General features: G+C 37.7%; 1 protein-coding gene across 2 annotated transcripts in view; it reads left to right on the top strand.

Annotated features, from left to right (window-relative positions):
- Positions 1-27,358, top strand: part of SYT1 (synaptotagmin 1) — a 546,324-nt gene that overhangs the window by 331,262 nt on the left and 187,704 nt on the right. Inside the window, exon 3 of one of the 2 annotated variants that reach the window (XM_065886932.1) lies at positions 18,592-18,774. In XM_065886932.1, the coding sequence (XP_065743004.1) occupies positions 18,609-18,774 (166 nt within the window). In that variant the 5' untranslated portion in view covers positions 18,592-18,608. Of the gene's footprint in view, positions 1-18,591; positions 18,775-27,358 lie in introns of those variants that run through there. The other variant, XM_065886933.1, reaches the window with a different exon arrangement.

Raw genomic sequence — 27,358 nt, 5'->3', positions numbered from 1 at the left:
AAATAAGGCAGGCAAATAATATCACTATCACCCAGAAAACAAGGTAATACTAACAGAGAAAATTAACTCTAAATATTAAATCTATCTCTAGACCAAAACAGGAAAGAATTCATCTCATCTCACACAAGTTTTCCTAACCTTTAAATAAAAATCTGGTAGAAATGTGTTAGAAAATTCCATTTTGTAATTCAATTCTAGAAATTAACTAAGAAGAAAAGCAAATTGATATTCCCAGCTCCTTGTCTGTGGTGTTTTAGTACTCACATCAACTTTCGTGCTCTAACTAATTTTATTAATCCCTCTAGTTAATGAATAAGTAAATCAAGAGCAGGGAGAAAAAGAATCCATCGATTGCAAGAACAGTAGTAGAACATTTTTAGAAGTGGCCCCCAGCTACGAAAGTGATCTTGTCAGCATTGCTTTGCTATCTAGTTAATATTCTAATTTCTGTTTTATTATTCTTCATAGAGCAAAATGTTTCACAGTTAATCTTCCACGGTACTTTTGTTTCTAAGCTCTCTTTAAAAAATGGATTTGGCAGTAGCCAAATATTTGAAGATAAATTGATTTCATGCAATACACAGAAAACAAGTATGTTATTGATATAAATGGTTTATTTGTAGAATTACATTAAAGATTATTTTGAAACAGCATGATCCCTCTCTGGACGGTATTAGAATTTCATGCCTAAATCAAGTTGAACATTAATTTATGTGAGTTTTTTTGTCATTTGCAGTAGTAATGAATGTCTCTGAGTGGAACGTCAGGGGAGGGACTGTGTAGATAACAGGTTCGAGAAAAAAGATGTACGTGTGAGGTTCACGTGGGAAGAAATTGCTACAGATTTCTCTCTTTTATTCCTATTCTTAAAGGAAAATACTTAAAATTTAAGGACATCAGTCCTTTTCTTTCAATCTGATTGATAAAAGCAGAAGACTCAGGCCTAAATTGTAAATTACATATGCAGTCGAGCAAATGCCCAGACATGATGGAGACAGACCACAGTAAGAAAGAGGAAGGCTGCATGAGTTTGGGGAACCACAAACCTTGGACACTGACATTCTGAAACCAAATGACATTCTGATATCGATTCCCAGGCTTTTTCACTAGGGCAGTGTTTATAATCTTTAACCAGCACGGCCAAGGGAAAAGTCTCAAGGGCAGTATAGACTCCAGTCATTGCCTAAGTTTTTTTTTTTTAATTGAAGTATAGTTGATTTACAATGCTGTATTAGTTTCAGTTGTACAGCAAAGTGATTCAGTTACATATTTTTTTCAATATATTCTTTTTCAGATTCTTTTCCCATATAGGTTATTACAAAATATTGAGTATAGTTCCCTGTGCTATACAGTAGGTCCATGTTGGTTATCTATTTTATATATAATAGTGTGTACATGTTAATCCCAAACTCCTAATTTATCCCCTTCAATGCCACACCTTTCTTACTTCATCTGGAATGCTGTTTTCTCATTCAGAAAGCTATTCAGTCTCTGATGATGGATTTCTACAAAGTACCATCTGAATCCGCTGATTTCTACAGAGACTTTTCTTCTAACACCCTCTGCAAAATGCTGTCTGGCTTCTTTACTTGTTATCATGAATAACAGCATGATTTTGTAGATACATGTTCTCTCTTTCAACACTGAATGCTCCCTATCCTTTTTCTGTCTACCAGCTGCCTTCTCTCTTCACTGTCAGCATTTTGTGATGAAAAAGATTCAGTGACAAAGTGTGCCTAATATTGTGTAGGGTTTACATTCGCTCAGGATTTGAAGCAGGCCCCTGTTCGTACTGTTCAAATGCCATGTCACCTCTGCTAATCCCAATTCTCTCCAAAATGGAACTTAATCTGATCTAACATGCAAAACTCAGAAATGCATCCAGAGCTTGCTTGTGACACCAGAGAAAAATGAAGAATGGTGGGCAAATTCACCTAACTTTACCTAAGTTGATATGGTTCACTCCCTCATACCAGGAAAATGAAGTATCTATTTATAAAAATGTTATAAGTATATATCCTAAAAACAATCAAATTTCTACCATACTGGGGTAGCGATTGAGACTTTGTGCTGAATATTGCAAATACATACATGAATAAGACCCTATCCCAAAACTCAAGGGGCTCAGAGGCTGGTAGGAAAAATGCATACATAAGCAGACAATCATGACATAATTCTAGAAATGCAATAAAAATGCACTAAAGTCCTCATTTTTTCCCTTTTCCAACATAAAGTAGAGGAGTCTTTTTACATATTGAAGAAAAGGGGGGGTGTTTTCATCAGAAGTACAGACAGGATTTCTGTTCCTGGTGGCTTATTAACCACAGAGATTATTTATGCTTACTTCCAAAAGCTATTGAAATGGTAGAAAAGATATGAAAAGAAAGGGGTGAAGTATATAAAACTATGGGCAACATGAGAGTACGTTAATAAATCAGAAGTTGAGACACTTCCAAAGGATAGAAGGCATTTCATAGTAATCGATCAAGACAGCAGATCTGAGAAAACTGTAATCCGGAAGTACTTGATGAAAATACAGTCCAGAGAGAGGAACCATTTTCCCCAGCCAGCCCTAGATATTTTAACAAATTGATCCAGCACTTTTGCCTAGAGAGTAATTGCAATGGAGTCATTTATTAGTGGAGAACTGCCCGCTCACAGCTGGGCAGCTGACTCTAGTTTATACAGAGGTAAATAAGGCTACTTGGAATGCACGCTGAGTAATGTGGGGAGAAGTCTGGGAAGGGTTTAGGACCAAAACAGAAGCAGAGCCAGGTACTCTGAATCTCAAAAGGATATTAAGAAGAACAGGAATAGCTCCTCTGTCAGAAAAAAAACATGGTCCACTCCCAGAGAAATGCCTTCATCACCTTGATAAGGAGGTCACTCCTAGCCTACCTGCTGCCCAGGCATCTGTAAGAGAAGCCTGACCATCAGTACACTCCAAACAGGTGCACTGAGCTCCCGGTCAACCCCTCCATTCAGAGGAGAGGCTAACCGGAAAAGAGACTTGCCCAATTTAGAAGAAATCCATAGCAGTCACTAATACTAATCAACACGAGGTTCAAACACAGACATTCTGGCTTCAGAGCCTATGCTCTTATCTAGCACATAACTGGTCTAGATATGCATTGGCCCAGGATACCTAACTTAGTAACAGAACCTGCCCCCCACACCTATGTCATATTTCCAATTACTGAAGTGAATTTTTTTAGTGTCAGGCAAATATTCAATTGGTGAAACAGCTACCTATACAGATACTAAAGAGGTAAAAAAAAATCAAGGAAATGTATTTTGGAACCAGAGCATTACCACATGGACCAGCCATTATTCCATGAAGTCATCCTTAGATCCGATCCTGGCTCTTTCTGATTCTCAAAACTTTTAGTTTCTGAAGCAGCAGGGCCTCTAGAAGCCTCATGGTTTTTGGGCTAATGTTCTTACAGCTGTATTGGAATTGCTAGTGCTAGGAAAGGGTGATTCCCATATATGTACGACTTGGAAATTGGAGCTTCTAAATGGGCGCCTACCTCTCAGTGTCCTATAACACCTTGTCAGGGCCACAGAGCTTCAGAAATTTTAACCAGTTTGACACAGAATCCTGAAAAATTCCTTTGGTAGCAGCTGCCCTTTTATTGAAAATTTGATAAATCTGAAATATATATTTAGCTCCTACTCCATAGAGAAAGGGGAACAACCTCCATCGAGAAACAGAACAAAAAATTTTCATTTCTGTCTGAGTCTAATTGATGTTACTACGGGAGCAGAGGGTGGAGAGGTAAACAGAAAAATTTGGCCATATTCCAGGATCTGGCCTTCAAAGTGATAGACTTAGAAAATGATTTTGAAAGTTATCTTTCAGTGTGACTCACACTAACCAATTCACAAGAGACTAATGTATAAACTAGAATGCCAATATTTGTTCAGGGACTAGATAGCTAGGCATGTCTTACCTGTACATTCTTTCCTAGCAGAGAAATCTACATGCAAATAATACTGTGTTAACTTCATGAATCAGAGCAGGAGAAGCTCCTTGCATCTAACTCTGTAATAGGGATATATCAATATTTGCTACAGGAACAAGATGATGATGATGATGCTGACCGTCATCATCATCATCATCAACACTGCATTAAAACAATTGTTATCAACTACCACTGAGTGCCTGCAATGTGCTTATTCACATTTTATCTAATTTCATAATAAATATATAAGTTGTATACTATTATCCTTTTTAACAGGTGAGGAAACACTGGCTCAGAATGCAAGTAATGTGCTCTTGTTTTCACAGCTAAAAAAGGCAAGAGACAGAACTGAGATCCCTCTCAAACTGGCCATCCTAGAGCTCATGTGTGCTCACAAGGTCCTTAACAGTACCACTTACCTTGTGAAAGGCTCCTCTCCCCGGATGGATTTTATCTCTTTGTTTTTTAATACCCTAATTCCTACATTTCATTATGAATTATTTTTCCTTTAGGTATTTCACCTGTGTAGCTTTAAAGTTTCTCGTAGAACTATATTTTGCCTGTTCTTTCTGCCTCTAGCCCTGATAATTCTGTGATTTGAAGTTGCTGTTGTAGAAATCCTTCTCATATTTCAGTTTGATTTTATAATTTTACTCCGTTAATTTTAGTGGTGCTTTGCTGGCATTCCTACCTTTTCTTTCTTTGTTAGGCACAAAACTTTCACACGGTCCTCTTGGTTTGGGGGTTTTTTGGTTGCGTTCTTTCTCCCTGATTTTGTCTTTGATGCCAAAGCCCCTGAGTGATTTCTACAATCAAAATCTGCAGTAAACAAGTGGAATGATATTAAGTCATATCTCCTATTTGATTCTGTATTTCACCTTCTAGAATACAAGGTGACTTTTAGTTGATTGAAATCAACACTCATATTTTATTCATGCTATCAGTATACTTTTATCTTAGTAAAAGTGTTAGTTTATCTGTAATATGATATTCAGTGATGAATCAGTAAGAGTGTGCCCTCACTCTGAAATGTCTCCTTAGTCAGTTGGATATTAATTGCGATTCAGCTATTGCTATTACCTGTTTTAAGGAAAAGCAGTTGCATATTAATGGCATGGAAGAAAAAAAGTTTGGCTAAATATAAACATTTTCTCCCAGTAAATGCGTCATCGTTTATAACCAGATTGATGAAATAAAACATGTAGTTCTAACCATCAATGATCTTGAGCTACACAATGGGGCAAGTTGCAAATCTTCCCTGTACCTGTTGTTTCACAGTAAGGTAGAGATGCTTTCTACTTAAGAATATTAAAAAATTGTGGTAATATGGCATTCTGAGATTAAAGGTCATCAAACAACTTTCGAAGAGGAAGATGGGCCATTCAGGACAAGTACTTTAGATCACTTTTGTTTTCTTTCAATATGTCATAATATCAAATTATTCATATGTTTGGAAAAAAGCCTAACGAGATAAGACTACCTACAGAATGACTTTTTTTTTTTTTTTTTGCGGTACGCGGGCCTCTCACTGTTGTGGCCTCTCCCGTTGCGGAGCACAGGCTCCGGACGCGAGACTCAGCGGCCGTGGCTCACGGGCCCAGCCACTCGGCGGCATGTGGGATCTTCCCGGACCGGGGCACGAACCCGTGTCCCCTGCATTGGCAGGTGGCCTCTCAACCACTGCGCCACCAGGGAAGCCCCAGAATGACTTTATTTTGATGCAATTATAGTGTCTGTAATTACTAAATCTACAATGTAAAGGCAATTTGACTCCATATATTGCTGTCATTAAGCCAGAATGCCTGTTTATTATGCGTATGAGAGGGTATTTACAGATCGTGCTTTTCTTTTTTTTTTTTTTGCGGTACGCGGGCCTCTCACTGCTGTGGCCTCTCCCGTCGCGGAGCACAGGCTCCGGACGCGCAGGCCCAGCGGCCATGGCCCACGGGCCCAGCCGCTCGGCGGCACGTGGGATCCTCCCGGACCGGGGCACGACCCCGTGTCCCCTGCATCGGCAGGCGGACCCCCAACCACTGCGCCACCAGGGAAGGCCTCAGATCGTGATTTTCAATGCCAACTATTACGCTGAACTCTTTATTTGAAGACCTGAAATGTAAACTGCTATATATTCATCTGTCTTATCATTGAGCCACTCAAATGGAAATGGCATTAAGTCCAATTGTTGGCCAAATGTAAGTTTAAAAAAAATGAAGTCTACGGATACTGATTTTCATCACAGACATATTTTTCACAGTGATGCTTAAATGTGAGATAAGGAGGAGAAGCCAAAGAAAAGGAATCCACTAAGAAATGCTTGGAGAGTGTGCCATGTTATAGACATAATAGGGTACCTGCCTCTCAAACATCCTTTCCAAGTGTTTGGCTCCCCCTGATTTACTTCCAAAGTGCTCCAAGTGGATGAAGGCACAGTTGTACAATGTCCCGCCACTCACACATTTTGATTAATTATGGACACACTAAAAGGTAGAGTATTCAATTTGAGTACAATGTACAAAATTAGAACCTTACCTAAACCTTATAAATCTTCTAAATTAGATAGAACCAATCACAAAGCCAATTTTCTGGTATTCTGAATAAATTCAATTTGTATTAATCTAGCACTTTAGGATGCTGGGCGATGATCTTCACCATAATTCATAGGATGTAGGGAAGATACAGCTCTGTTCTGAATAGGAGAAAAGGTAATGAGTGTCTCATAGACTTATTAAGCGTCAAAAACTAGGGTTCGTAGGCTTCCCTGGTGGCACAGTGGTTGAGAGTCCGCCTGCCGATGCAGGGGACACGGGTTCGTGCCCCGGTCCGGGAGGATCCCACATGCCACGGAGCGGCTGGGCCCGTGAGCCGTGGCCGCTGAGCCTGCGCGTCCGGAGCCTGTGCTCCACAACGGGAGAGGCCACAACAGTGAGAGGCCCGCGTACCGCGAAAAAAAAAAAAAAAACTAGAGGTCAAATGCACACACAGGTAAAGGGTATTAGCAAGCAGCCAATACCCTTTTCTACTACTATGCTAGACATAGCATAATAGAAAATAAGCCGATAGAAAAAATTTTATTTTTGTTATTGTGGAGATCATCTTATAAAGTATTTGTGTATGCCAGCTTTTGACTGCAGGCAACACCAAATGCAACACAAAATGGATTAAACCGTAAGAAACACTTATCTCCCATTGCAAGAAGTTCCCAGGCATGGTGGTCGTACGGTTAAACAGTACAGCAACTCAAACCGTCTTCAGGGTCATGATTACTCCCAACTTTCAGCTCCTTTATCCGTAAAACATCAGCCTCTCCTTCACTGAACAGTTCTCTCATGATCACAACACAGTTACAGGCAGTTCTAGCTGCCACACACAAATATAACACCAACCAGCAGAAGAGAAATCAATCACTTCCTGTGTATGTATTTTCAAGAGTTAGAAAAACTTTCCCAGACATCAGCCGGCAGACTTCCTCTTATACCACAACAGGCCCAAACTGGATCACATGGCATTGCTCAAACCAACCATTGGGAAGAAGTATGGAATTACCAGGACTGACATATAGACTAATAAAATGTACCCATGAATGGGGGATAAGGAGTAGTAGTTGCTTATCTAAAAATGCATATCTAAAAATATGGCTTATCTGAAATCAGAAGGAAGGAATAGCTGTTAGGTAAGCAACTGACCTACAATATTATTATTTTTTTGTAAATTGTATGTCTTGTTCATTCAAGTCTCCTGTCCCCAAATTAGTTCATTAGCACACAACAGAAGGTGGAATTCAGGAAGAATAAGCCAAATCACTTTTTATAGTTCATATCTGACATATTTAGCGTGTAAACAGCCTTCAGGCCCAACTATACTCAGACATTTAAATCCTGGTGGTTTTCTACCTGGTGTGTTCTCTCAGTTCAGTCTTTCATAATCATTTCTACTAGAGCATATATCACATTGGATTTTAACCATCTGTATTTATTCATTTATTAACGAGGCAGAATTCCACAGGCCCTGGAGCCAGCTTGTTTCAATTCAAATCCTCTCTTCAACACTTACTAGCTGTACAACCTTTGGTAAGTTTCCTTATCTATGATAGACAGATAGTACTGCCTGACTCGTGGGTTTATTTTGTGAACATTAAATGAGCTTCTACGTTTCAAGCTCTTATTTTATTCATTTACTGTTTTTAACTGGAGATTGCAGAAATTTCCATCATATTTCCCACAATCTGAACAGTGTATAGACTGATTTTAAAGTTTTGCTTCCCTGTGTGACAAAACAACGACAGTTTGCACACCGTTTGATAAAAGAGGACTTTGAGTCGCAAGCTTAATTTTCTCTCAAGTGCCTGTAGCTCAGAAACAGCAAGAGTTCAGAGCTGGGTTTCAGCAAAGCAATGGAGAATGGGAATTCCAAATGATTATTCTGTTGCTGCTATAGAAAACATTTTGACAGTCAATTTGCTTGATCCAGCTAACCTGTACCACTTCCAAAACTGCCAAAAGCATCTAGTTTTATCTTACTGTACAAAAGAACAAAACTGTACAGAAGAAGTAACTTCAATTAATATCGTACACAATGACATCGTTGATGAAAACTATGCTAAACTGATCCATGTAAGATTTCCATTCCATCTCTAGGTTTTCGTATCTACCATTTTTATCAAAAAATAAAAAAGGGAGACTTTGACACTGTATCATTTTAAAAATGCTACAAAATGCACTTGAAGTCTTTCTAATGCATCTGAAAAAGCTCTTTTGCAATCTTTTCTTGATCATGACCCTGCCATTCTTACCAAAATCTTGGGAGGCCCTTTAAAGCTATAAAATTTCTCCAATATTGAGTGGTGCTTTGAAAATAAATTACAGTTTTTGAAACTGCATTAGTAGAGAAATGGGTGTACAATAAATGGATTACTAGAAAAACAATGTTAAATTTGTGAATTTATTATTAAATGCTTTTAGAAACATCTCTGATATCCCAGTTTCCAAGATTTCCTTCCCTATTATAGGTGGGAAATTTTCAATTTGTCTAAGAACTCTTGTTTTTCTGTATCATTATCACAGTATTTCAGTACTTGAGTCTTGACTTGGATATGTTTTGTTTCCATTCTTTTATTCTCTATATTATAGGTCTAAGGGGGGAAATAATCTAGCAATGAATATAGTTTTCATTTGGCTCAGGGACTCATTTTTACTTTAGTTCTTCTGAAATTTATGTTGACTATAATTGCGGAATATAATTGCGGTGATTGATCTTCTGGGAGTGAGAAACTCAGTTTGTTTAAAATTTTATACAGTCTATTACTTTATAATACATTATTTGTAAACAATGCTCATGCTTTCTCTTCATTCTTTAGGAAATCTCTATTTCGTGTACTCTAAGAAACCACTAATTACAGGATGCAGCATGATTTTATATACCACTAAGAAAAAAATGCTGCAAATTAAACTATGTCCAAAAATGGTTTCCTACTTGAATTTTTATTTTGTACTTATTGAAAGGTCATTGACTTAGATTTTATTTTGTGTCATTTTTGTGCATACAAACGAGGAAAATAAAAGAGATGGGTTAATAACTTGCAAAGATTTCTAAATCTGTCCTCAATTCATAGTTGATGATGCCCATCTTTTCTTACAGACCATTTTCCTTTGTGCCAGCAATAGTGTTCGATAAAGCATCTCTTTAAATATTGTTCCATTAGTGCTTCTAAAATCTTCCAAGCTCTTTGACTCCCATTCTGCTAGTTTTCAGCGTATAAGCTTACAGTAGAAAGCTTCAGACACAGCCAGGATTCAGATCCCTTCCTCAAATGACCTTTAAATGATTTGTTACTGGGATATCAATAGGAATAAGAAGACAGTTGAGTGTACACAGGCCTGGCTGACAGTGATAGTGAGATGCCATGTATTATAAGACAAATAAATCCTCATCTCAGAGGTGTAAAAACATGGGGGAAAATGTAATGTGGAAAAAACGTGTATTCAGCATTGAATGTTTTAATCTCTCCACTATCATTGAGTCACCATGGCATTTTTCTAAACCTACACAATAGGGGTCCCACATCACTCTACATCATCAGTTCTTTCACTTCACACACATACCCAGTTATGAATGCAGAGCAGACTTAGTAACAGAATTCACCACCTCCGGCTATAAATTCAGATATTCCAGGAACAACTAAGCCTAGTGAACCCACACAGGTTTTACTTCTAATCGTGCTTTCTTGATTACAAGGTACAGATACTCAGATTACTATCAATATTAGTATTGCAAGATACTACGTACTGAAACTCAGAACTGAAAACCGAGCCAAAGGAAGCAGGACAGCCAGAGGGATGCGGCTGCCATGGTGGTCACAGATTTGAGCCCTGGGATCAGCTGCATTTGGAGCCCTGGTCCCCCCACTTATTAACTCTGTGACAATGAGCATGTTTCTTCTCTTCTCTATGCTTCAGTTTCTTTAGGGTATTTCATAGCTTCAATTCCTGAAGGAGAGAATCTTATTGGCCTCACTCACCTTTTCATGCTAAACAGTGTCAGTGGCCTCAGGCCAGCATCTAAGTGAGGTGCCCTTGAATCAGATACTCATACCTCCTTAAATCTGCTGTGCCCATGGCTCTTGGGGGGCGATCATGCAATCTACATGGACTCTTTTCCATCATTAGAGTCTGTAAGCAGGACAATTTCAGTGGAAAGGGGCTATGGATGGGCATTCACATCTTAAGTACATCTCCCACCACCATCTACAGGATCCACAGTCAGATCTCTCCTCAGAAAAAAAGAAAAAACAGTTGAAAAAAAATTTTAATAGATACAAAGATTTTGAACAAATTGGACCAGCTTGGAAATAAGCCCTAGTAATAATGACACTTTTGCCAAAGTACATTATTATTTTTTTAAACAATGAAAATTAGAGTAAGACAGGAAAATAACTGAATTCTTATTATTGCCAGTGTCCTTCCACCTTTAAGGAAGAGAAATCTTGAGGAACTGCTTTTGCTTGTCTTGGGGAGACAGGAATGGACGGGGGTAAACACTGGACAACCTGGAAAACTAAATTGTATAAGATAAAGATAGGAAATAATTCACACTGAAAATATGAAAACCAGAAGTTGGTAGTCAATTCCGAAGTCTAGTAGGAGTAGCTGACCATTTAAAAGTCTGACCTCTGGTTTTTAATACAAATGTTGCTATTCTGCTCTTTGGAGCCCCTAACATGTGTACCCCTCTCTGCTTACTCCTTTTGGACCCAGATTTCCTAATTCCTGGTCCTACAGTTTACTCCTTATACACGCTTTGCCACCTGCTCCCTGGCGATCAGAGTACTGTTTCCAGTTATCTAACTATGTCAGGAAGGTAACTGTGAGTTGTAATTTACCACTATTGGTGTCAAGAGATGCCATCCTGGGGTCTGTTTGAGTTTCCATAATGGCAGGAAAAGGCAGCCAGGAGAAACTCAGGGGCTGTCTCAGTGGTGTGAATTGGCATCTTACTCTCCTTTTCACTGACTCCACACAAGGCGCAGCACTCAGGAGACACACATAACATGCATCAAGTACCCAGTACAGGATAAGTAAGACATAGCAGTAAATAAGTATGGTTCTCCCCTTCGGAGGAAGTAAAGAAACTAAGAAAGAAAGAAAAGACAAAACTAAGGAGAGCAGGAGGGTGTCGATCGGAGAGGAGAGACGGGGGCGGGGGTGGGGGCAGAAAGATAGGAGAAGGAAAACCAACATAGCTGTAGGAGGCTGCAGAGAGACAGGCTTGGAAGAAGGGACAGAGAACACATAACAGCACCTTCTGTGGGGCCAGGAATGGGAGACCATGGTGATGGTTTCCATGGGCGTTTACTTATTTCCAAGCTCATCAAGTTGTACACATTAAATATGTACAGTTTTTGTATATCAACCATACCCCAGTCATTCAGTATCTCCTAAGGGATTCTTAGGAGATGCAGCTGGTGAGTGTTCAGTACTCCTCCCTCCTCACATTTTTCCAAAGACACCTTCAGCATAATAACCTCTACACCTCTTCAGGGTTTGTACTGTGATATTTGTAGGACTGGGGAGGAATGTTGATTCTTTTTGCAAAGTAAAGCTAAGCAGGCCCATTTGTATTTGATTTGCAAAGGCATCTATGAGAGATACTGGCTGAGAACCATACTCTTAAGCAGAATTCTCGCTGTACCTCTTTAGGAGACTTTTGTGATGAGATAAAGGGGTAAAATCTGGAGGTACCTAGATCTATTTTGAATCAATAGATTGCAGATAAAGGGCTCAGGAGCCTGTATGTTTTATGGTTTCATAAAGGTAGGCTGCGTGCTATGCTTCCATTTGCTCCAAGGTCTGATAAACAACCTTTCATCTCTCTCCATTTTACTGGGACTAACACCAGAAGTCAGCTTCCTCCTGCCATGACAGGGACCATACAATCTCTGGCTGTCCTCCTACTTCCAGCAAGAGAAACTATCTTAAACCAAAGAGACGCTACACCTCAAGCCTGACATTGCAACATTTGCAAACTCATAGAGGATTTCTGATCATGCTGCTAGAGTTCACTAACTGCCTAAGGATCCTTGGGTTTGGAAAGAATTTAAATGAAACTTTTGACAGTGGTTTTTTTTTTTTTTCCCCCAAAATCTTTCAGAGTGGGTATCATAGGTGGGATTCCCAGGGAAGCTGCTCTAAGTCAGAGGTAGCTTACTGGGGAATGCTTTTCACGTAAGGGAGTGGAGAAAGCAAGGTTTAGGCAAGATGCAGTTACCACAACCTTCAGCTGCTCCTACAGGGGTCTTCAGAGATTAACCAAATTAAGGCAGGGGGACGTGCCTTTACACCAGCATCCTAGTCATTGCATGTGGGCTGTCCCTGGGGAAGTGGGTTTAACCTTGGACAAAGCAGTTCCCTTTAACCAAGGGTGATTCTTTAGGAGAGACTCCTAAGCTGTGACCTGTCAGAGGGCCCTGAGACTGAGGGCCTCATTCCTGAAAGGGAGGGAAGGATGCACAGGGCATCTTCTTAGGGTTTTCACCTACACTTACAGAAGGTCAAGGGAAATTCTGATGGAATAAAATGACTACATTCTGCCCTTCATCTCAAAAATACTTTATAACACATTCTGTGATATCTCCTGGACTCTGTAATAATTTCTGCAAGAATTACTTTCAGTTTGGGGCATTCCTGCATTCAAAGACTTTTTCTTAGTAATAATATATTCTTCAATATTTCTTTGACCTTCTTCTCCTGTTTGCTCTTTAATTTTGCATGCTATTATGATAAAGTACAATGCTTAAATAGAGATGGAAATAGTTCTTTCAACAAAAATCATTATGTGTATGCAGTATGATAGACTATCTCCCTGTAAAATCCAAGAAATCCATATCAATTTATGGACCTAGAGATAGACATAATTAAAGTCCTCCTAAGTAGAATAAATGTAAGGGACAGAGGGAAGTTGTCATGGCAACAAAAAATCCTGATTTTCCTCATTTTATACCACAAATGTATTAACTTTTATGATACCTTAAAATTTCTTCTACATTCTATTTTAATCAGTGGCCATTTTGCATATTATATTTGCTAGATATGCAGCTGAATCCTTCTTTCTTGCAGTTTAGCTTTTTACATTACATCGTAAAGTTTGGTTTTTTTTTTTAATCTGGTATTAAGAAATCTCTTTCTGGAAGGTATAGTTTTCTCAAGAGCAAAACTGTTTTAAAGGCTTTTCTTCTGTGTAATTTTAAATAATTCAGGTTTATAATATACTGACAATATAAACATATGGGAAAAAAACAGAGTATCCTATCACAAGGTTGACATTTTTAAGTGTATCTTTCCAACCTCTTTTATACAAAAGATCTTATCTAGAGAAATTGGACATACTTTATATAATGTCTCATAATTTGCATTTTCATCTAATTCTCTAATGTATTTCCAGGTTTGTAAATATTTATCTTTAAAATAATTCTAATAACATTATTTTATGGATTACCACAATTTAAGTCTCTCTGTTAGGTAGTTTCTGGTCTTCTAATACTATAAATAAGTTACTACAAACATCCTTATATTAAATGAATTCTTTACTGTGAATTCCTAGGAAAAGAATGAGTGCTTCTACAGCTTTTAACATGTTCTCTTACTTTGGCCTCGATAAAGTATTTTTCAAAACTATGGTCTTTACCCATTGCCAAGTTTTTTGTATCCTCACCTTCACATCTATATTTATCCTCATTTACAATTAATATATATTAACTTTCAGTTTTTTGACTATTTGTTAAATTAAACACATTTTTTTTTTTTTTTTTGGTAGGAGGGATTTGCATTTCTTTCTTTTAGAATTGCTTGGTTCAAATTTCTTTTAGAATTTGTACCCAACCTTCTTCTAGGCGGGAATTTATTTTTCTATTCAATAATATTTCTCTTGGCATATTCAAGATGTTAAATTCCATTTTAACAAACTCAATGACTATACCTCAAAATTAGGCAGTCTCTTTCCTATTAGTAAGATGACTTGTATTTTCTATTTACTGCTAAACCAATTCAAAAGAAAATCATAAATACCTTTCCAGTGCTGATTTAATTGTTTCATAATACTTAAATGTTATTACTGGAATAGACTAGTGGAAGGAACTTTGGATCAGGCTAAATCTGTGTAGAACAAATCGCTTAACCTCTCCACAACCATTTTCTTTCCCTGTAAAATATGATAAGTTACTTTTCAGGGTTGTAATGAGAATCGAGGATATTATACTTGAATATCAATGCCAGCATTTTGGCACATAGTAGGTTCTTAATAAATGGCATCTTTAGTTTTTCTTAGCCTCATTTAATGTTATTGTATCTTAACAGGTCCCTTAGCATAGTGATTTTCCAAACTGTAGGTCACAAACCAATAGTTGTTTGTGAAACTAATAAATATAACTAGAATTTTTTACTAAAACAGAACAGAATAGAATGGAATGTATCAGAATATCTCACACATAGTAAGGGCAAGTTTCTTTATGTGAAATGTGTTCCATATTTAACATAGGGGGGAGAGTGTGTATACTGGAGCACAATACAATGTACTTCTTACTAAGGGTCATAGTCCAAAACTTCTTCAAAAAACCCACTATTTTATTAGATTTTAGTCTCATAGCGTACAAGTCCCTTATACTAGTAGCTAGGACACCTAGGTTCAAATCTCAACTCCACTAATTACTGCTATCTGTCTTTGAACCAACTGCATAACTTCTGTATGCCTTAGTCTCCTCACCTGTAAAATGGGTGCTAATTATACCTCTCTCATGAGAATGGTGTGAGAACTCTATGATTTCATATATCTCAGCCACTTAGCAGATCCTCAATAACTGTTGGCTGTTTTTTATCAAGACTTGAGTAGAACATAAATTTTTTTACTAAATAAACAAACAATGCCACCTGCACTAAAGTACGTAAGAGAGTATAAAGTCATCACATTAGTCAGGACTGAATAACTAGCTAGTTTTTCCACCTGCAAAATGATGCTTCTTGATAAGCATCTTATTTCCATAAATATGCATTTTCGAGAGCCATGTAACTGTTCTTAGTTTTGTTATTTACAAACACTATCTCTCAAAATATAAAGGAATGAAAATAAATTCAGCAATTGGTCTTTCTTTGTCAGTATATTAGATCCTTAATTGCCCATTATCTCTTTATAATTTGTGAAAGACCTTTAATTTCACAGTGGTATACATTAAGTCAAAGAAGCACTGTCTGTATATTTCTTACATAATCTTTTCTTGATTTTTAAAACAATCAGAAATGGTAGGGATAATATCATTGGCTAGTAAGTTCCAAGTTTATAGATTTTGCCTTTTTTGATAAAACACCTTGCAAGCTGTACCTTATGTCTGAGGAGGATTCTTTCTGGAAATTACAGAAACATTCTTTGCTTCCTTCACAACAACAACAAATACTACGTAAGCTTCAAGCGCCTCTTCTGAATGTTGACTCTGTTTAATAAAAGCCTTATTTTTCCCAAAGCCTTTTAGATCATTCAACTTATATATACAAATGTTTTATATATATGCCAAAATAAACTTGGAAAATTTGAAAATATTTCACGATCCAAGAGAAAGGACCCAAACATCTCCGGCACAAAAGCTACAAACAACTGTGTAGCCAGTTGGAGGGAGCAGCCGAACACCAGGCTCATCCCAGCAATGATATCCCACTTCCAGAACATGACGGAAATTGAGCTGAAACAGACAATATACCTTTAATTTAAGGATGACACTGTTGTATTTAGCTATTCTATTTAGCACGATCGTTTCCTTTAAATCCCACAGCAAACCATAATTCCTCAACTATCCTGTGGAGATAAGTAATGATAATCACATCTGGTGATTCTCATAGCAGAGGAACAAATTCATTTTTTAATACACACAGATATTTTATGCATATGTATGTGTTTGTGAGTGTGTAACTGTAGTCTTGCTAAGTCACATGAAATATGAGTGAAGGCATCATCAATATCGATAGCTTCACCTAGGTTGTGCGAACAGTACTCCAGATTTTTGCAGGGAGACAAGAGCCAACGCTAAACAGAATCAGAAAATCAGGGAAAGCTTCTGGAAAGTGACCCTGAGTTAGAAAAAATAAAATGTTTTCACAGTCTGAGCTGCCAAATGCTATTAGGGAGGGATAGATCAATCAATCGATTGATTAATCAATAGAAGGAACAAACTTGCATGCCAGACGTTGTGCTAAATTCTTTGCATGGATTAAAACCTTACATAGTTGGTATGATTACTCTCCTTTTACAAATGAAGAAACTCAAGAACAGAGAAGCCCTGAACCCCTATCTGTCTCATTCTACCCCTTAGGATTGTATTAGTGGCTACTATTGAAAAATTCAAGGCTTTGAAAAGAGAACTAATCTATTATAAAATTTGATTATCTATGTATCACAGCCTCATCCCTGATCTCCTTTCAGGAGACCCAAAGTCTCTAGATTTTGATTAAGATTTTAATAAATCCCATACATTTGAGATCATTCTACTTTCACTAAATATGTAAGTAGGCGTAATTAATGCACAGAAGGTTTGAATTCTATAAAAATCCTTTATCTGCTTGCTCATTATTTCCATTTCTTTGCAACTCAGAAGGGCTTTATGGGTCCATCAACTTTCCTGCTGAGACTGTGAAGTTAGGCCCAGGCCTATTTGTATTTATCTAATTCTGCCCCAAATCATGTCCACTCTCACCAGCACAGTCTGAAAACTTACATCACACAGTAAAAGTATTTAAGTCCAGAATACGTTTAGATTGGAGAATATGACTTCATTTGTACCCCTTTAGAAGACCTCCCTTACGTTTATACAGCACTTCACAGGTACTAAGAAAAATCTAGGCAGGGCAGGTTTTGAGTCTTCATGTTTCAAAAGATGTATCAATTAAGAAGTTTAATGCCTTGTCAAACTTCATTTAGCTAGTGAAGAAAACTAGAACTGTTTTCTGTATTCAAGGCTAAGATTTTTTCACTGACTACCTTAAGGATTCATTTTTTTTAATATTTTGAAGATAACATTTTAAATAATTGAATAAATTTAACAATTTATATTATTAATTATATAATTCAATAATATAATCAAACTAAATAAACTGAAGTAATTAAAGTCATGTTTTATCATCAGCACCTTAGTCTATATAGTCAATCATGCCACATTTACAGTGGCTTCAAAAATTCAGCGTAAGCTGGGACAAAGTGAGAGAGTGGCATGGACACATATACACTACCAAATGTAAAATAGATAGCTAGTGGGAAGCAGCCGCGTAGCACAGGGAGATCAGCTTGGTGCTTTGTGACCACCTGGAGAGGTGGGATAGGGAGGGTGGGAGGGAGGGAGGCACAAGAGGGAAGAGATATGGGAACATATGTATATGTATAACTGATTCACTTTGTTATAAAGCAGAAACTAACACACCATTGTAAAGCAATTATGCTCCAATAAAGAATTAAAAAAAAAAAAATTCACCCAGCAAGACAAGTGAATTATTGATCATAGTATTATCTACAGTAAATGTCAAAAAAAAATAACTGGGCAGAAAGCATGCTATCAATAAATGAGATTCAAGAACTAATTTCTGTATAACATTCAGGAATCTTAGAGTATCAGTGTTACAATAGTATTCTTTACACCCATTTTAAAATTTACTAACATTTTGAATGTGCTACCTTTTATAATTTATCAACACTTCCAATATAAATATTTGGTCTCTCCTTTTCGGAAACGCAAAACATTTAGAGTATAGAGCATGTATGTTGTCAGCAATTGTTTCATGGACATTTCAGTAGGATATGGGTTAAAAAGTTAAATCTATATAGCAAGTAATTGCCTGTATAACTAATAGATTTGACAGTTTCATTTTACTGTTAGGAGAAAATGCTTTCAATAACTATGTCTGGTCTTACCTTCTGGGGAAGAACCTTCTCTGTGGTTGCATAAATATTTCATGAACCAACATAAAGTAATATGCTAATGACAGGCTATTTACCCAGAGAGCAGATGTGCCCTCTGATGTTTTCTCATCTCTAGAATAGATCTGATGTGGGGTCAGTTAAACCATTTTGAATTGTTCTTTTTTTTGCTTCCTTCCCCTCACAGTTTCACCTGAACCTAAAATGGTGAGCGAGAGTCACCATGAGGCCCTGGCAGCCCCGCCAATCACCACTGCTGCGACTGTTCTACCAAATAATGCCACAGAGCCAGCCAGTCCCGGGGAAGGAAAGGAGGATGGCTTTTCTAAGCTGAAGGAAAAGTTTATGAATGAGTTGCATAAAATTCCATGTGAGTATTGTAGATTGTTACTTGAGTAAAAATAAATGGTTGAAAATCAACGTACCCATTGGGAGGAAAAGAATTCCTCTTAACCTAAGCGTACATTTGATTTTTTTATTATTGGAATGGTAGTATTCCAAAAATAAAATGGAATATTCTTGGAAATGGAATATTCTTCTTAAGGATTTAAATATACTTAATAAATGAAAATCCAATTTATAAAAAAAACTATCTTGTGTTGAACGTAGGTGGGCTCTTTTTTTAATCTTCTTCAATGTCTCTTTCTCCAGAGAATGTTAACGTTTTATGTGTTGTGTATTTTAGATTTGTATTGATGAAATCATTCCATTGTAAAGATTATTCCTAAGCAATAGCTAAAATGTACTTTCCCATTATTACAAGTTTGGTTTTCTTTCACTCATCTGTTAATATTTCAAAAGCTTTTGCACACTTTTTAACATTTTCTTTGTTGTCATTGGGAAAGAAACAATAACCTGGACCTAAGTTTATTTGTGTGGGTATAGCACTAAGTCCAACCAGCGCCATTTAATTTAAATCATAAACTACAGGTTTGTCTTTTTTCTTCCGAGATGAACATTTACTATGCGCTAGACACTTCTCTAGGTTCTGGGGAAGTAAGTTTTGGCCCTCACAAAGCTTTTATTCTAGTGGGGGAAAAGAAATAATCAGTAAGGAGGCAAATGTTTATGGTACATCATGAAATGGTGAATAATATAAGGAAACAGAAGGAGAGTAAGTGGGAAAGGGAAGGGGGTAGAGGATAAAAGGTTATTATTTTTTAGGATTATCTGAGCTGATTTCCTTTGTAAGGAAACCTGGAGGAAGTAGGGAAGAAAGTTCTAAAGCCTGTGTTATACAAAGGCCCTTAGGCAAGAATCTGTCTGGAATGGCAAGGAGCTCAGCGTGCCTTCGGTAGAATAACACAAGGTAGAGAATGGCAGAAGACAAACCTGAGGCCCTGTTATATGGAGCCTAGTGAATTGTTCCAAGGAAGCTGGGTTTTACTCCGAGTGAAATAAAATGGCTTCGCAACATTCTGAGCAGAGGTATCCCATGATCTGACATAGGTTTTTCTTAAAAATCACTCTTGCTGTTGTGTTGAAAATGTGCTTAGAGGGGCAAGGACAGAAGATAAAGCAGGCTGTTGCGATCATCTAGATGAGAGATTTACCAGAGTTATAAGAGTTATCCTATAAGGACATTGAGAAACTAAATGAAAACTACAGGGAATCAATTTCTTATCCTCCCAGGAATTAACAACTTGTTCATCTGTTTGTCCACCCTTAACAAATCCAAGTGCATCTGAGAGACACTCTTAGCTCAGTTGTCAGTAATTTCCATTCCCAGCATGAAGCTCCATAACCTAGGGAAGATGGAGATGGTCCAGTAGAGCGATTCCCTAGGATGGAAAACACAGGCTCTCAGGTCCTCTTCCTTGCTCTGCTGCTGAGCTGATGGACTGATTTGGGTATCTTCTGATATGACTTTGAAGTCATAACTACAGGGCAAAAGCCAAATGCATCTGTCATGGGGGCAAACTCACACTTGAATATTTTATCGAAATGCTTGCTCTAAAAGAAATGTGTTAGAGGGAAGCAGAGATAGAAAAGAACACCACCAAATCAAACGCGTATTCTGCCTTGTCTTCAACACCATTTCCTTCTCTGGAAGAGTAAACAATATGGGAAGCAATGGCAGTGAGATTTAATGTTCCCCGTGTATCCACACACCCATTCTCTCATCTCCTTTAGGCCTTCACCCAATAGCATCTTCTTAATCAGGACTTCCCCAACCATGCTATTTAAAACTCTAACCCGTTTACCCCACCCAATCTTTGCCAGCATTTCCTGTCCTCTCCCTTGCTCTCCCTTGCTTTATTTCTCACTGTATTACTTAGCACCATCTGAAATGCTATGTATTTTATTATCTGTTGTTCAGTTGCTCTGGCTCTCTCCAAAATAATGTAACCTCTATGAGTGCAAGAAGTTGGGTCTGTTCTATGCATAGTTTCATCCCTGGTGATCCTTAATATATACGGGGCACTCGATATCTATTTGTTGAGTGAATTAATGAATGAATCAATGTTGATTTAACTTATATCCTGAACCACCCACTCTTAGATTTTCAGGCCTTAAGATGCTGAAAATTTAAAGCATACGAAAAAATTTAAACAACAACGTCCTACTGTATGGCATAGGGAACTATATTCAATACCCTGTGATAAACCATAATGGAAAGGAATATGAAAAAGAATGTATAAATATGTATAACTGAATCACTTTGCTGTACAGCAGAAATTAACACAACATTGCAAATCAACTACAATAAATTTTTTTAATTTAGTTTCTAACACCAAAGAAAGCATCATTTCAATGCTTGACTGTGTCATTCACATTGAGAAAACAAGTTGTTTCCATATTTATAGTCATAACTCCATCATTTAGCCTTCTCCACTTAGTGCCAGCTATTACTTTATACTTTCCTCCCTGTGTATCAGCAGGAAAAGAATCAGCTGGGAAAAAATATCTATGCAACTCTCCCTTCTTTTTTTTCTTTCCCTTGGCTAATCTTATTTCTTTCCTTCTTCCCAAGCCACTATCCCATTCCTGTGTTTCTTTCTTGGGCACTGAGAATTAGACCAGGAAGTCAGCCTTCCTCCATGGAGATCTGCTTTTGACCAGCAACCTAAAATAATAGAATGTCAGAGGATCTAGGTAACACCTCTAGAAATATTATGTTGCTGGCTCTCTCCTTGATTTAATGGGAAGAAACAACTGAGATACCTAAAATTTTTAAACGGTTTGGTAAATAAGTTTAGGAAAACTAAATACAGCCATGCAGGCTTATGATAAATATTGTAACGGCATATTTTACACTTTCATTTTAATCCATCACAATTTTTACTGCCCGTGTAATTGAAATTTCTACTGGGATTTATACACAGAGAGCAACACTCAACAGAAATGAAACAGATCCCTAAATCAAATTCCTTTAGGAGCGTATGTTATATAACGGTTATCACTTTTGACTTGGCATAATACGGTGATGCTAATGACAGGTAACAAATTAGAATATTAATTGATTTCCGTCTCTGAACTAAATCTTGGCTCTCTGGCAGATGTGTTTTTTTTGCAAAATTGATAGCAAACAGCTTTAGTCTGTCACTTGAAATTCCCACTTGTGAAAAGAGAGGTGTCACAATGGCAAGGAGTGTGCATGTCATTAGTTGGGTAATCTGCAGAGTCCAGCACGGAGCATATTCAAACCAAATTGCCTGATGATATCATCCACAACACCACAGGGGTTTCAAATAAAAAAAGGAAAAGGAAATGGTAAATGCTGAGCATTTTTATCTTTCAGTTCGTTCTGCACACTGTTATCTAAATGAAGCAGACAAGGTTTTTCAGAATGTTTCTTTATTTTGCAACTTTGATTTTAATATGACTAGGGCCGTGGTTGGTTTGTAAAGCATGAACTTGTGTCATCCAAATAGCTGTGATTAAGGTTTTGATATTCATGAGCTTCTTGAAGTAAAGTGCAACTTTCCTGAAGCACAGCAGAAAACCAAATAGCCGGAACTTGACTTTGAGTCTAGAATAAGAGCAAGTGGGCTAAGGGTAGTTATGTGATTTGCGCAGAAATACTATTGGATAGACAGTTTAAACAGGGATTAAAAACACAAGCTTTGGTTACAGACTGCATGTGTTCAAATCTTAGCTCTGCTACATCCCAGCTCTGTTAGCATCCTAACTCCCTAACTCTTGGGAGTTATTTCATCTTTCTGCGCTTCAGTTTCTGCTGGTATAAAATGGGGGTTAAAAATAATATCTCCATCATCGGGTAGTTGGGTAAAGGCATCAATGCATAGGAAGTGCTTAGAGTGTCTGGCACAGAGTAAGCATCCTATAAGTGTTAGCTATTATTAGAGTCTAGTTGTCATTTTTAACAAGTGTATTTCTCTTTCAGAAAAGCCCTCTATTCAGGTCAGACACCCAAATTGAGAAAATTCCAGAAACTTTGCAGCCAAATATTCAAGCATTGCCTTCTTTAAACACGTTCCAAGGATGCCTGTTCTAGGAAAGACAGATTCCTTCTTGGTGTTTCCTCTTCCCATCACGTCTAATTTTCTTTTTTTCCTTTGTAATTTCATTTTCTTACTCCCTCATTCCTTTTAGCCTACAGGTATGCTCAAAAAAGTCCACATATTTGCAAGTGCCTAGTGAAATTCTATGCATCGTAGGTGATTCAGAAATGTCAGTTTCCTTCTTTCATGCTCTAAGATTTTCTTCTTCCTTTACCTCCTCCATCGCCCACCATTCTCACTTCCTCCTTCGTATCTACATCAAACTGATTGGAAACCATAACCTAGATCCTGACATCTATTTCTTCAACTTCCATTAACAACTCAGCTTCTTCTGCTCTGATCTGCATTGTCAAGTACTATTAAAAGGGTCACCAGGTACTTCCTTTTGCACAATTATGAGGGTGATTGTCAACCTTCATTTGGTCAGGTATTTCTGTGTCGTCATTATGACCAGCGGTCATCATCTGAAAAATCTTGATTTCCAGGAGTCTACTCTCATTTCCTCCTCTTGCTTCCTTCCCTCCTTATTCTCTTTCATTGACTGGTCCTCCCTTTTCATTATCTTTCCTTCCCTGAAGTGGTAGATGTCATGGTTTCCAGGGTTCCATTTTTAATCCTGTTGCAATCTTATTCTCCATGCTTTCCCTGGACCATCTCGTTCCCCTGGCTATTCAGATAGGAAATCTCACTATTATCCTTGTCTCCCTCATCTATTGCACCTCCAATTCCATACCCGCATTCATTTAAGTCCTGTGAAATCTCCTCCTAAAAAACCTCTCAAAACAGCCAGCACTTTGCTTTTCTCTCTTCCTGGATTCCCTTACCCAATTAACCCTGACACGTTCTTTTTTTTTTTTTTAAATCACTCAACCAGTTCAGACGTTACCATTTAGATGAGAAGTTGCCTCATTTCCCAAAGCAGAATTGTTTGAGTCATCCTCCAGCCTTCAAAGCTCTTCATTAAAATCTTTGTCTTGGTTACCTTGTTTTGTTTGGTTATATCTGTCTTTCTCACTGAAATGTAAACTCTTCAGAGGCAGGGCCAATTTCTTACACACATTCGTATCCCCAGTGCCCAATTTGAAAGTATCTGCCACCGTGCTAGAAACTATACTATAGGTATTACCATATTACAAATATTAACATTACACCAAATACTGTGCTTCTTGTGCCATGCTTGGAGAAACTATGATCTAGAAAGCAATAGTTTTCAAACATTTTAGCCAAGGATCCCTTTGTTCAAATAAAATATTATACGGAAACCTATGTACAGCAAGTCAGAGCTGCCTTGGTGAGTAAACGCATCTTCCTCACTCACCCTCCCAAGGTTTATTAGCAGCTACAAAGACACCTGGCTGTATGGAACACAGTTTGAAGGCAGTGGCCTCAACAAGTGGTAGATATATCAATGTTATCCCTCACAGCAATAACCAGTGAAACTCAACAACCAGTAGTGATATAATTGGTTAAATATGGCATAAGCAAATATTCATCCATGAGGAAAAATGCAGTCTAGTAACTTTGTTTTCCCTCATGGGGCTGCAGAATGAATATAATGCTACTGCCATGTGTTAGTGTCAAGAACACAATGTTAATTCAAGAAGATAATTTCAAGAAACGTAGGAAGAGAACCCTTAGGAACATACAGTAATACATAGCATGTGGAGAACAATAATCATTGTAGCGATTGCCAGTGTTCATTGAGCACTTAGCGTGGGCTGTGCATTCTGTGAAATCAGCCTCCATTCTGCCCTGTAAAATCTCTACTAGGTGTGAATAATTATTCTCCCCATTTTACAGATAAGAGAGCTGAGCCTAGTAAGGCACACATGGTGCAGGTTGTAGGTGCAGGGCCGTGTCAGGAACATTTTTGCAGTTTTTTTTTGCCTTCACAAAATATCACAAAGACTGCAAATCACCTCCACTGTTGCTTATCTCCACTGACTTGAAACTCTTAGGGCTCTATGTGCCTGTTCAGAGATACCGGTTGGTATTTGATGTTCATCTCTTGTTATTTGTTTTACTAAGTGAATACTTGGAATACAAGTTTAGTACTAATTCAGAGTTTCTCCTTGGCTTGAAAGGCAAGTGTTTATTCACTTTATGCTTCTGCATTTCTTTTATTGGACTCACTCTAACAGATTGTCATGTGAATAAATAATCCATTACTACCTAAGTACTAAGAGTTAGATTCTGTTGCATTGTATAGATGAACTCCTCAAATATCATCCACTGACTCAGCTTCTGCTCTCCTCTGTTGACTCTGTACTTCTCACACTTCAGAAAAGCACTGGCTAAAATGTTAAGTGAAATTTTTCATCGTTAACCTCTACTAAATTGAAATATCTATGAGAAAAAAGCCAGTGCTGGTGAGTGTTATTTTCAGAGCAAGTGCTTTGCAATATTGAGTTACTTCATCAGTGCAATGCTGAAGGAATCTACTTGGAACAAGGACACTTAGACATAAGGGTTGCAGTTCACAGCACAATGTAATGATTCATGCTTACACTCAGTAAATGGTTTCGTTTATTTATATCATTTTTCAAGTTTACCTGATTCAAAATGTAGGAAATGCATACGTGTATATGTAAATACAATGTGAATTCAATGTGTGTGTGTATTGAGTTACCATGAAAAACTTAATCCTAGGGCAGAAAGTCAGTTTGGTTCTTAAAATTTCGAGTTGGCACTGCCCCTTATAGGATATTATGAATATTCATTGGGCCGTTTTTATTGTGCTGATAAATGAGCATGAGGGGCAGCTACTGGCATTTAGAGGCCCTGGGCCCGGGAACCTACACATCTTCCAACGTGTCAGACAGTTTCACACAATGAAAAGTTGTTCCACATCCTGCACAAATTTCACAATCTCCCTGGGATGTGCATATGGAAGGAGCCCCTGTTTATAATTATCTGAACCTAGAATGACTTGACATAAAATGTTAAAGTGTTTTCTGCGTGGCTCTGATATAAACTGAATATTCTAGCTTTTATTCTAATGTTTTCCTAACCTCTGAACTTTCACTTGCTCCTGACTTCTCACAAATCTTCTGTCTTATTTCATTAATTCCAAACATCCCTTTTAGCGGTTGCAAGCATTTGATTACTTCATCGTGTCTTCTAGTAAAGTTTTGTCTGAAGATTTTTACAGTGAACTGTGAATTATTTCATTACAAATTACTTTATTATTTCTCCTATATTATAGTTAGCACATTTTATTCATTTGTAAAATTTATGTGGGTATGTTGTATTATCTATTATTTACTCTGAGTAAAAGGATTGTTATAAAATATTCATTATACTACTGATTTTAAAGAGCAAGTGTGTAATCTGACTATCAACATCCTATATTCAACGTATAAACCTAACAAAATTATAGGCTACAGATGCTGTATTTCAGGAAGGTTGTTTAAATGTGTCCTTGAATTTTGTTTCCCTCTTGGAAGCCTATTATGCAGAAAATTCCCCCAAGAAATTCACGCCTTTAAAATTAATTAGTGTTGTGAGATTTTATAAGCCTCCAAAGCATGGGTAATACAGAGTAACAGTAAGCACATTAAGCCACCCAGTGAAGTTAAGATCTCAGCGAAGTTTCTAAACCTTATTTAGCTACATTCTATTAGCATTTCAAAGATATTAAGTAAACACACCTAAGAAAAATAAGGGGAGTGAACAATATTTTGGACATATATTAAAAATAGCTCAGGAGGGCTTCCCTGGTGGCGCAGTGGTTGAGAGTCCGCCTGCCGATGCGGGGGACACGGGTTCGTGCCCCGGTCCGGGAAGATCCCACATGCTGCGGAGTGGCTGGGCCCGTGACCCATGGCCACTGAGCCTGCGCGTCCGGAGCCTGTGCTCCGCAACGGGAGAGACCACTACAGTGAGAGAGAGGCCCGCGTACCGCAAAAAAAAAAAAAAAAAAAAGCTCAGGAATCACCTTGCTGAAATACTGTACCAATAGATAAATACATTTAAAAATAATTTTAAACATCTATTTCTCACCACATAGCAGTTGCATGTCAAAATACAGGCTACATTTTCACTCAGGGAAGTCTGACTATAAATGCAAATCTATTTAAAAAAACAGCAAAAGGAAAGAAGCTGAGAGACTGCCATTTTCTCCTATTCTAATGACTATGTAGATTTTTTATTGCACTGCTGACCTGTCAGGTTTGTGCCAGTTTCTATTAAATTAGATAAAGAATTTAGAAGCGGAAACCAGAGGGAAATTATGCGATGTGCCATTATCTTTTTAGCACTCGTCTTAATTTTTCTTTGTTTTGATTTTCATTTCTGAGAATACTATAATAAAGAGATTTGAACTTGTTTTCTTCTCAGTCCACATGCCTCCTCACTCTGCCTTTTAAGTGAACTTAGATAACTTTGAAATAAAGATTAAGAAGATACTGGCCCAGGGCTTCCCTGGTGGCGCAGTGGTTGAGAGTCCACCTGCCGATGCAGGGGACATGGGTTCGTGCCCCGGGCCGG

Source organism: Phocoena phocoena, chromosome 11, assembly GCF_963924675.1.
Source record: "Phocoena phocoena chromosome 11, mPhoPho1.1, whole genome shotgun sequence".
In the NCBI taxonomy this organism is placed as follows: domain Eukaryota; kingdom Metazoa; phylum Chordata; class Mammalia; order Artiodactyla; family Phocoenidae; genus Phocoena; species Phocoena phocoena.
This window is presented reverse-complemented; position numbering and strand designations above follow the sequence as displayed.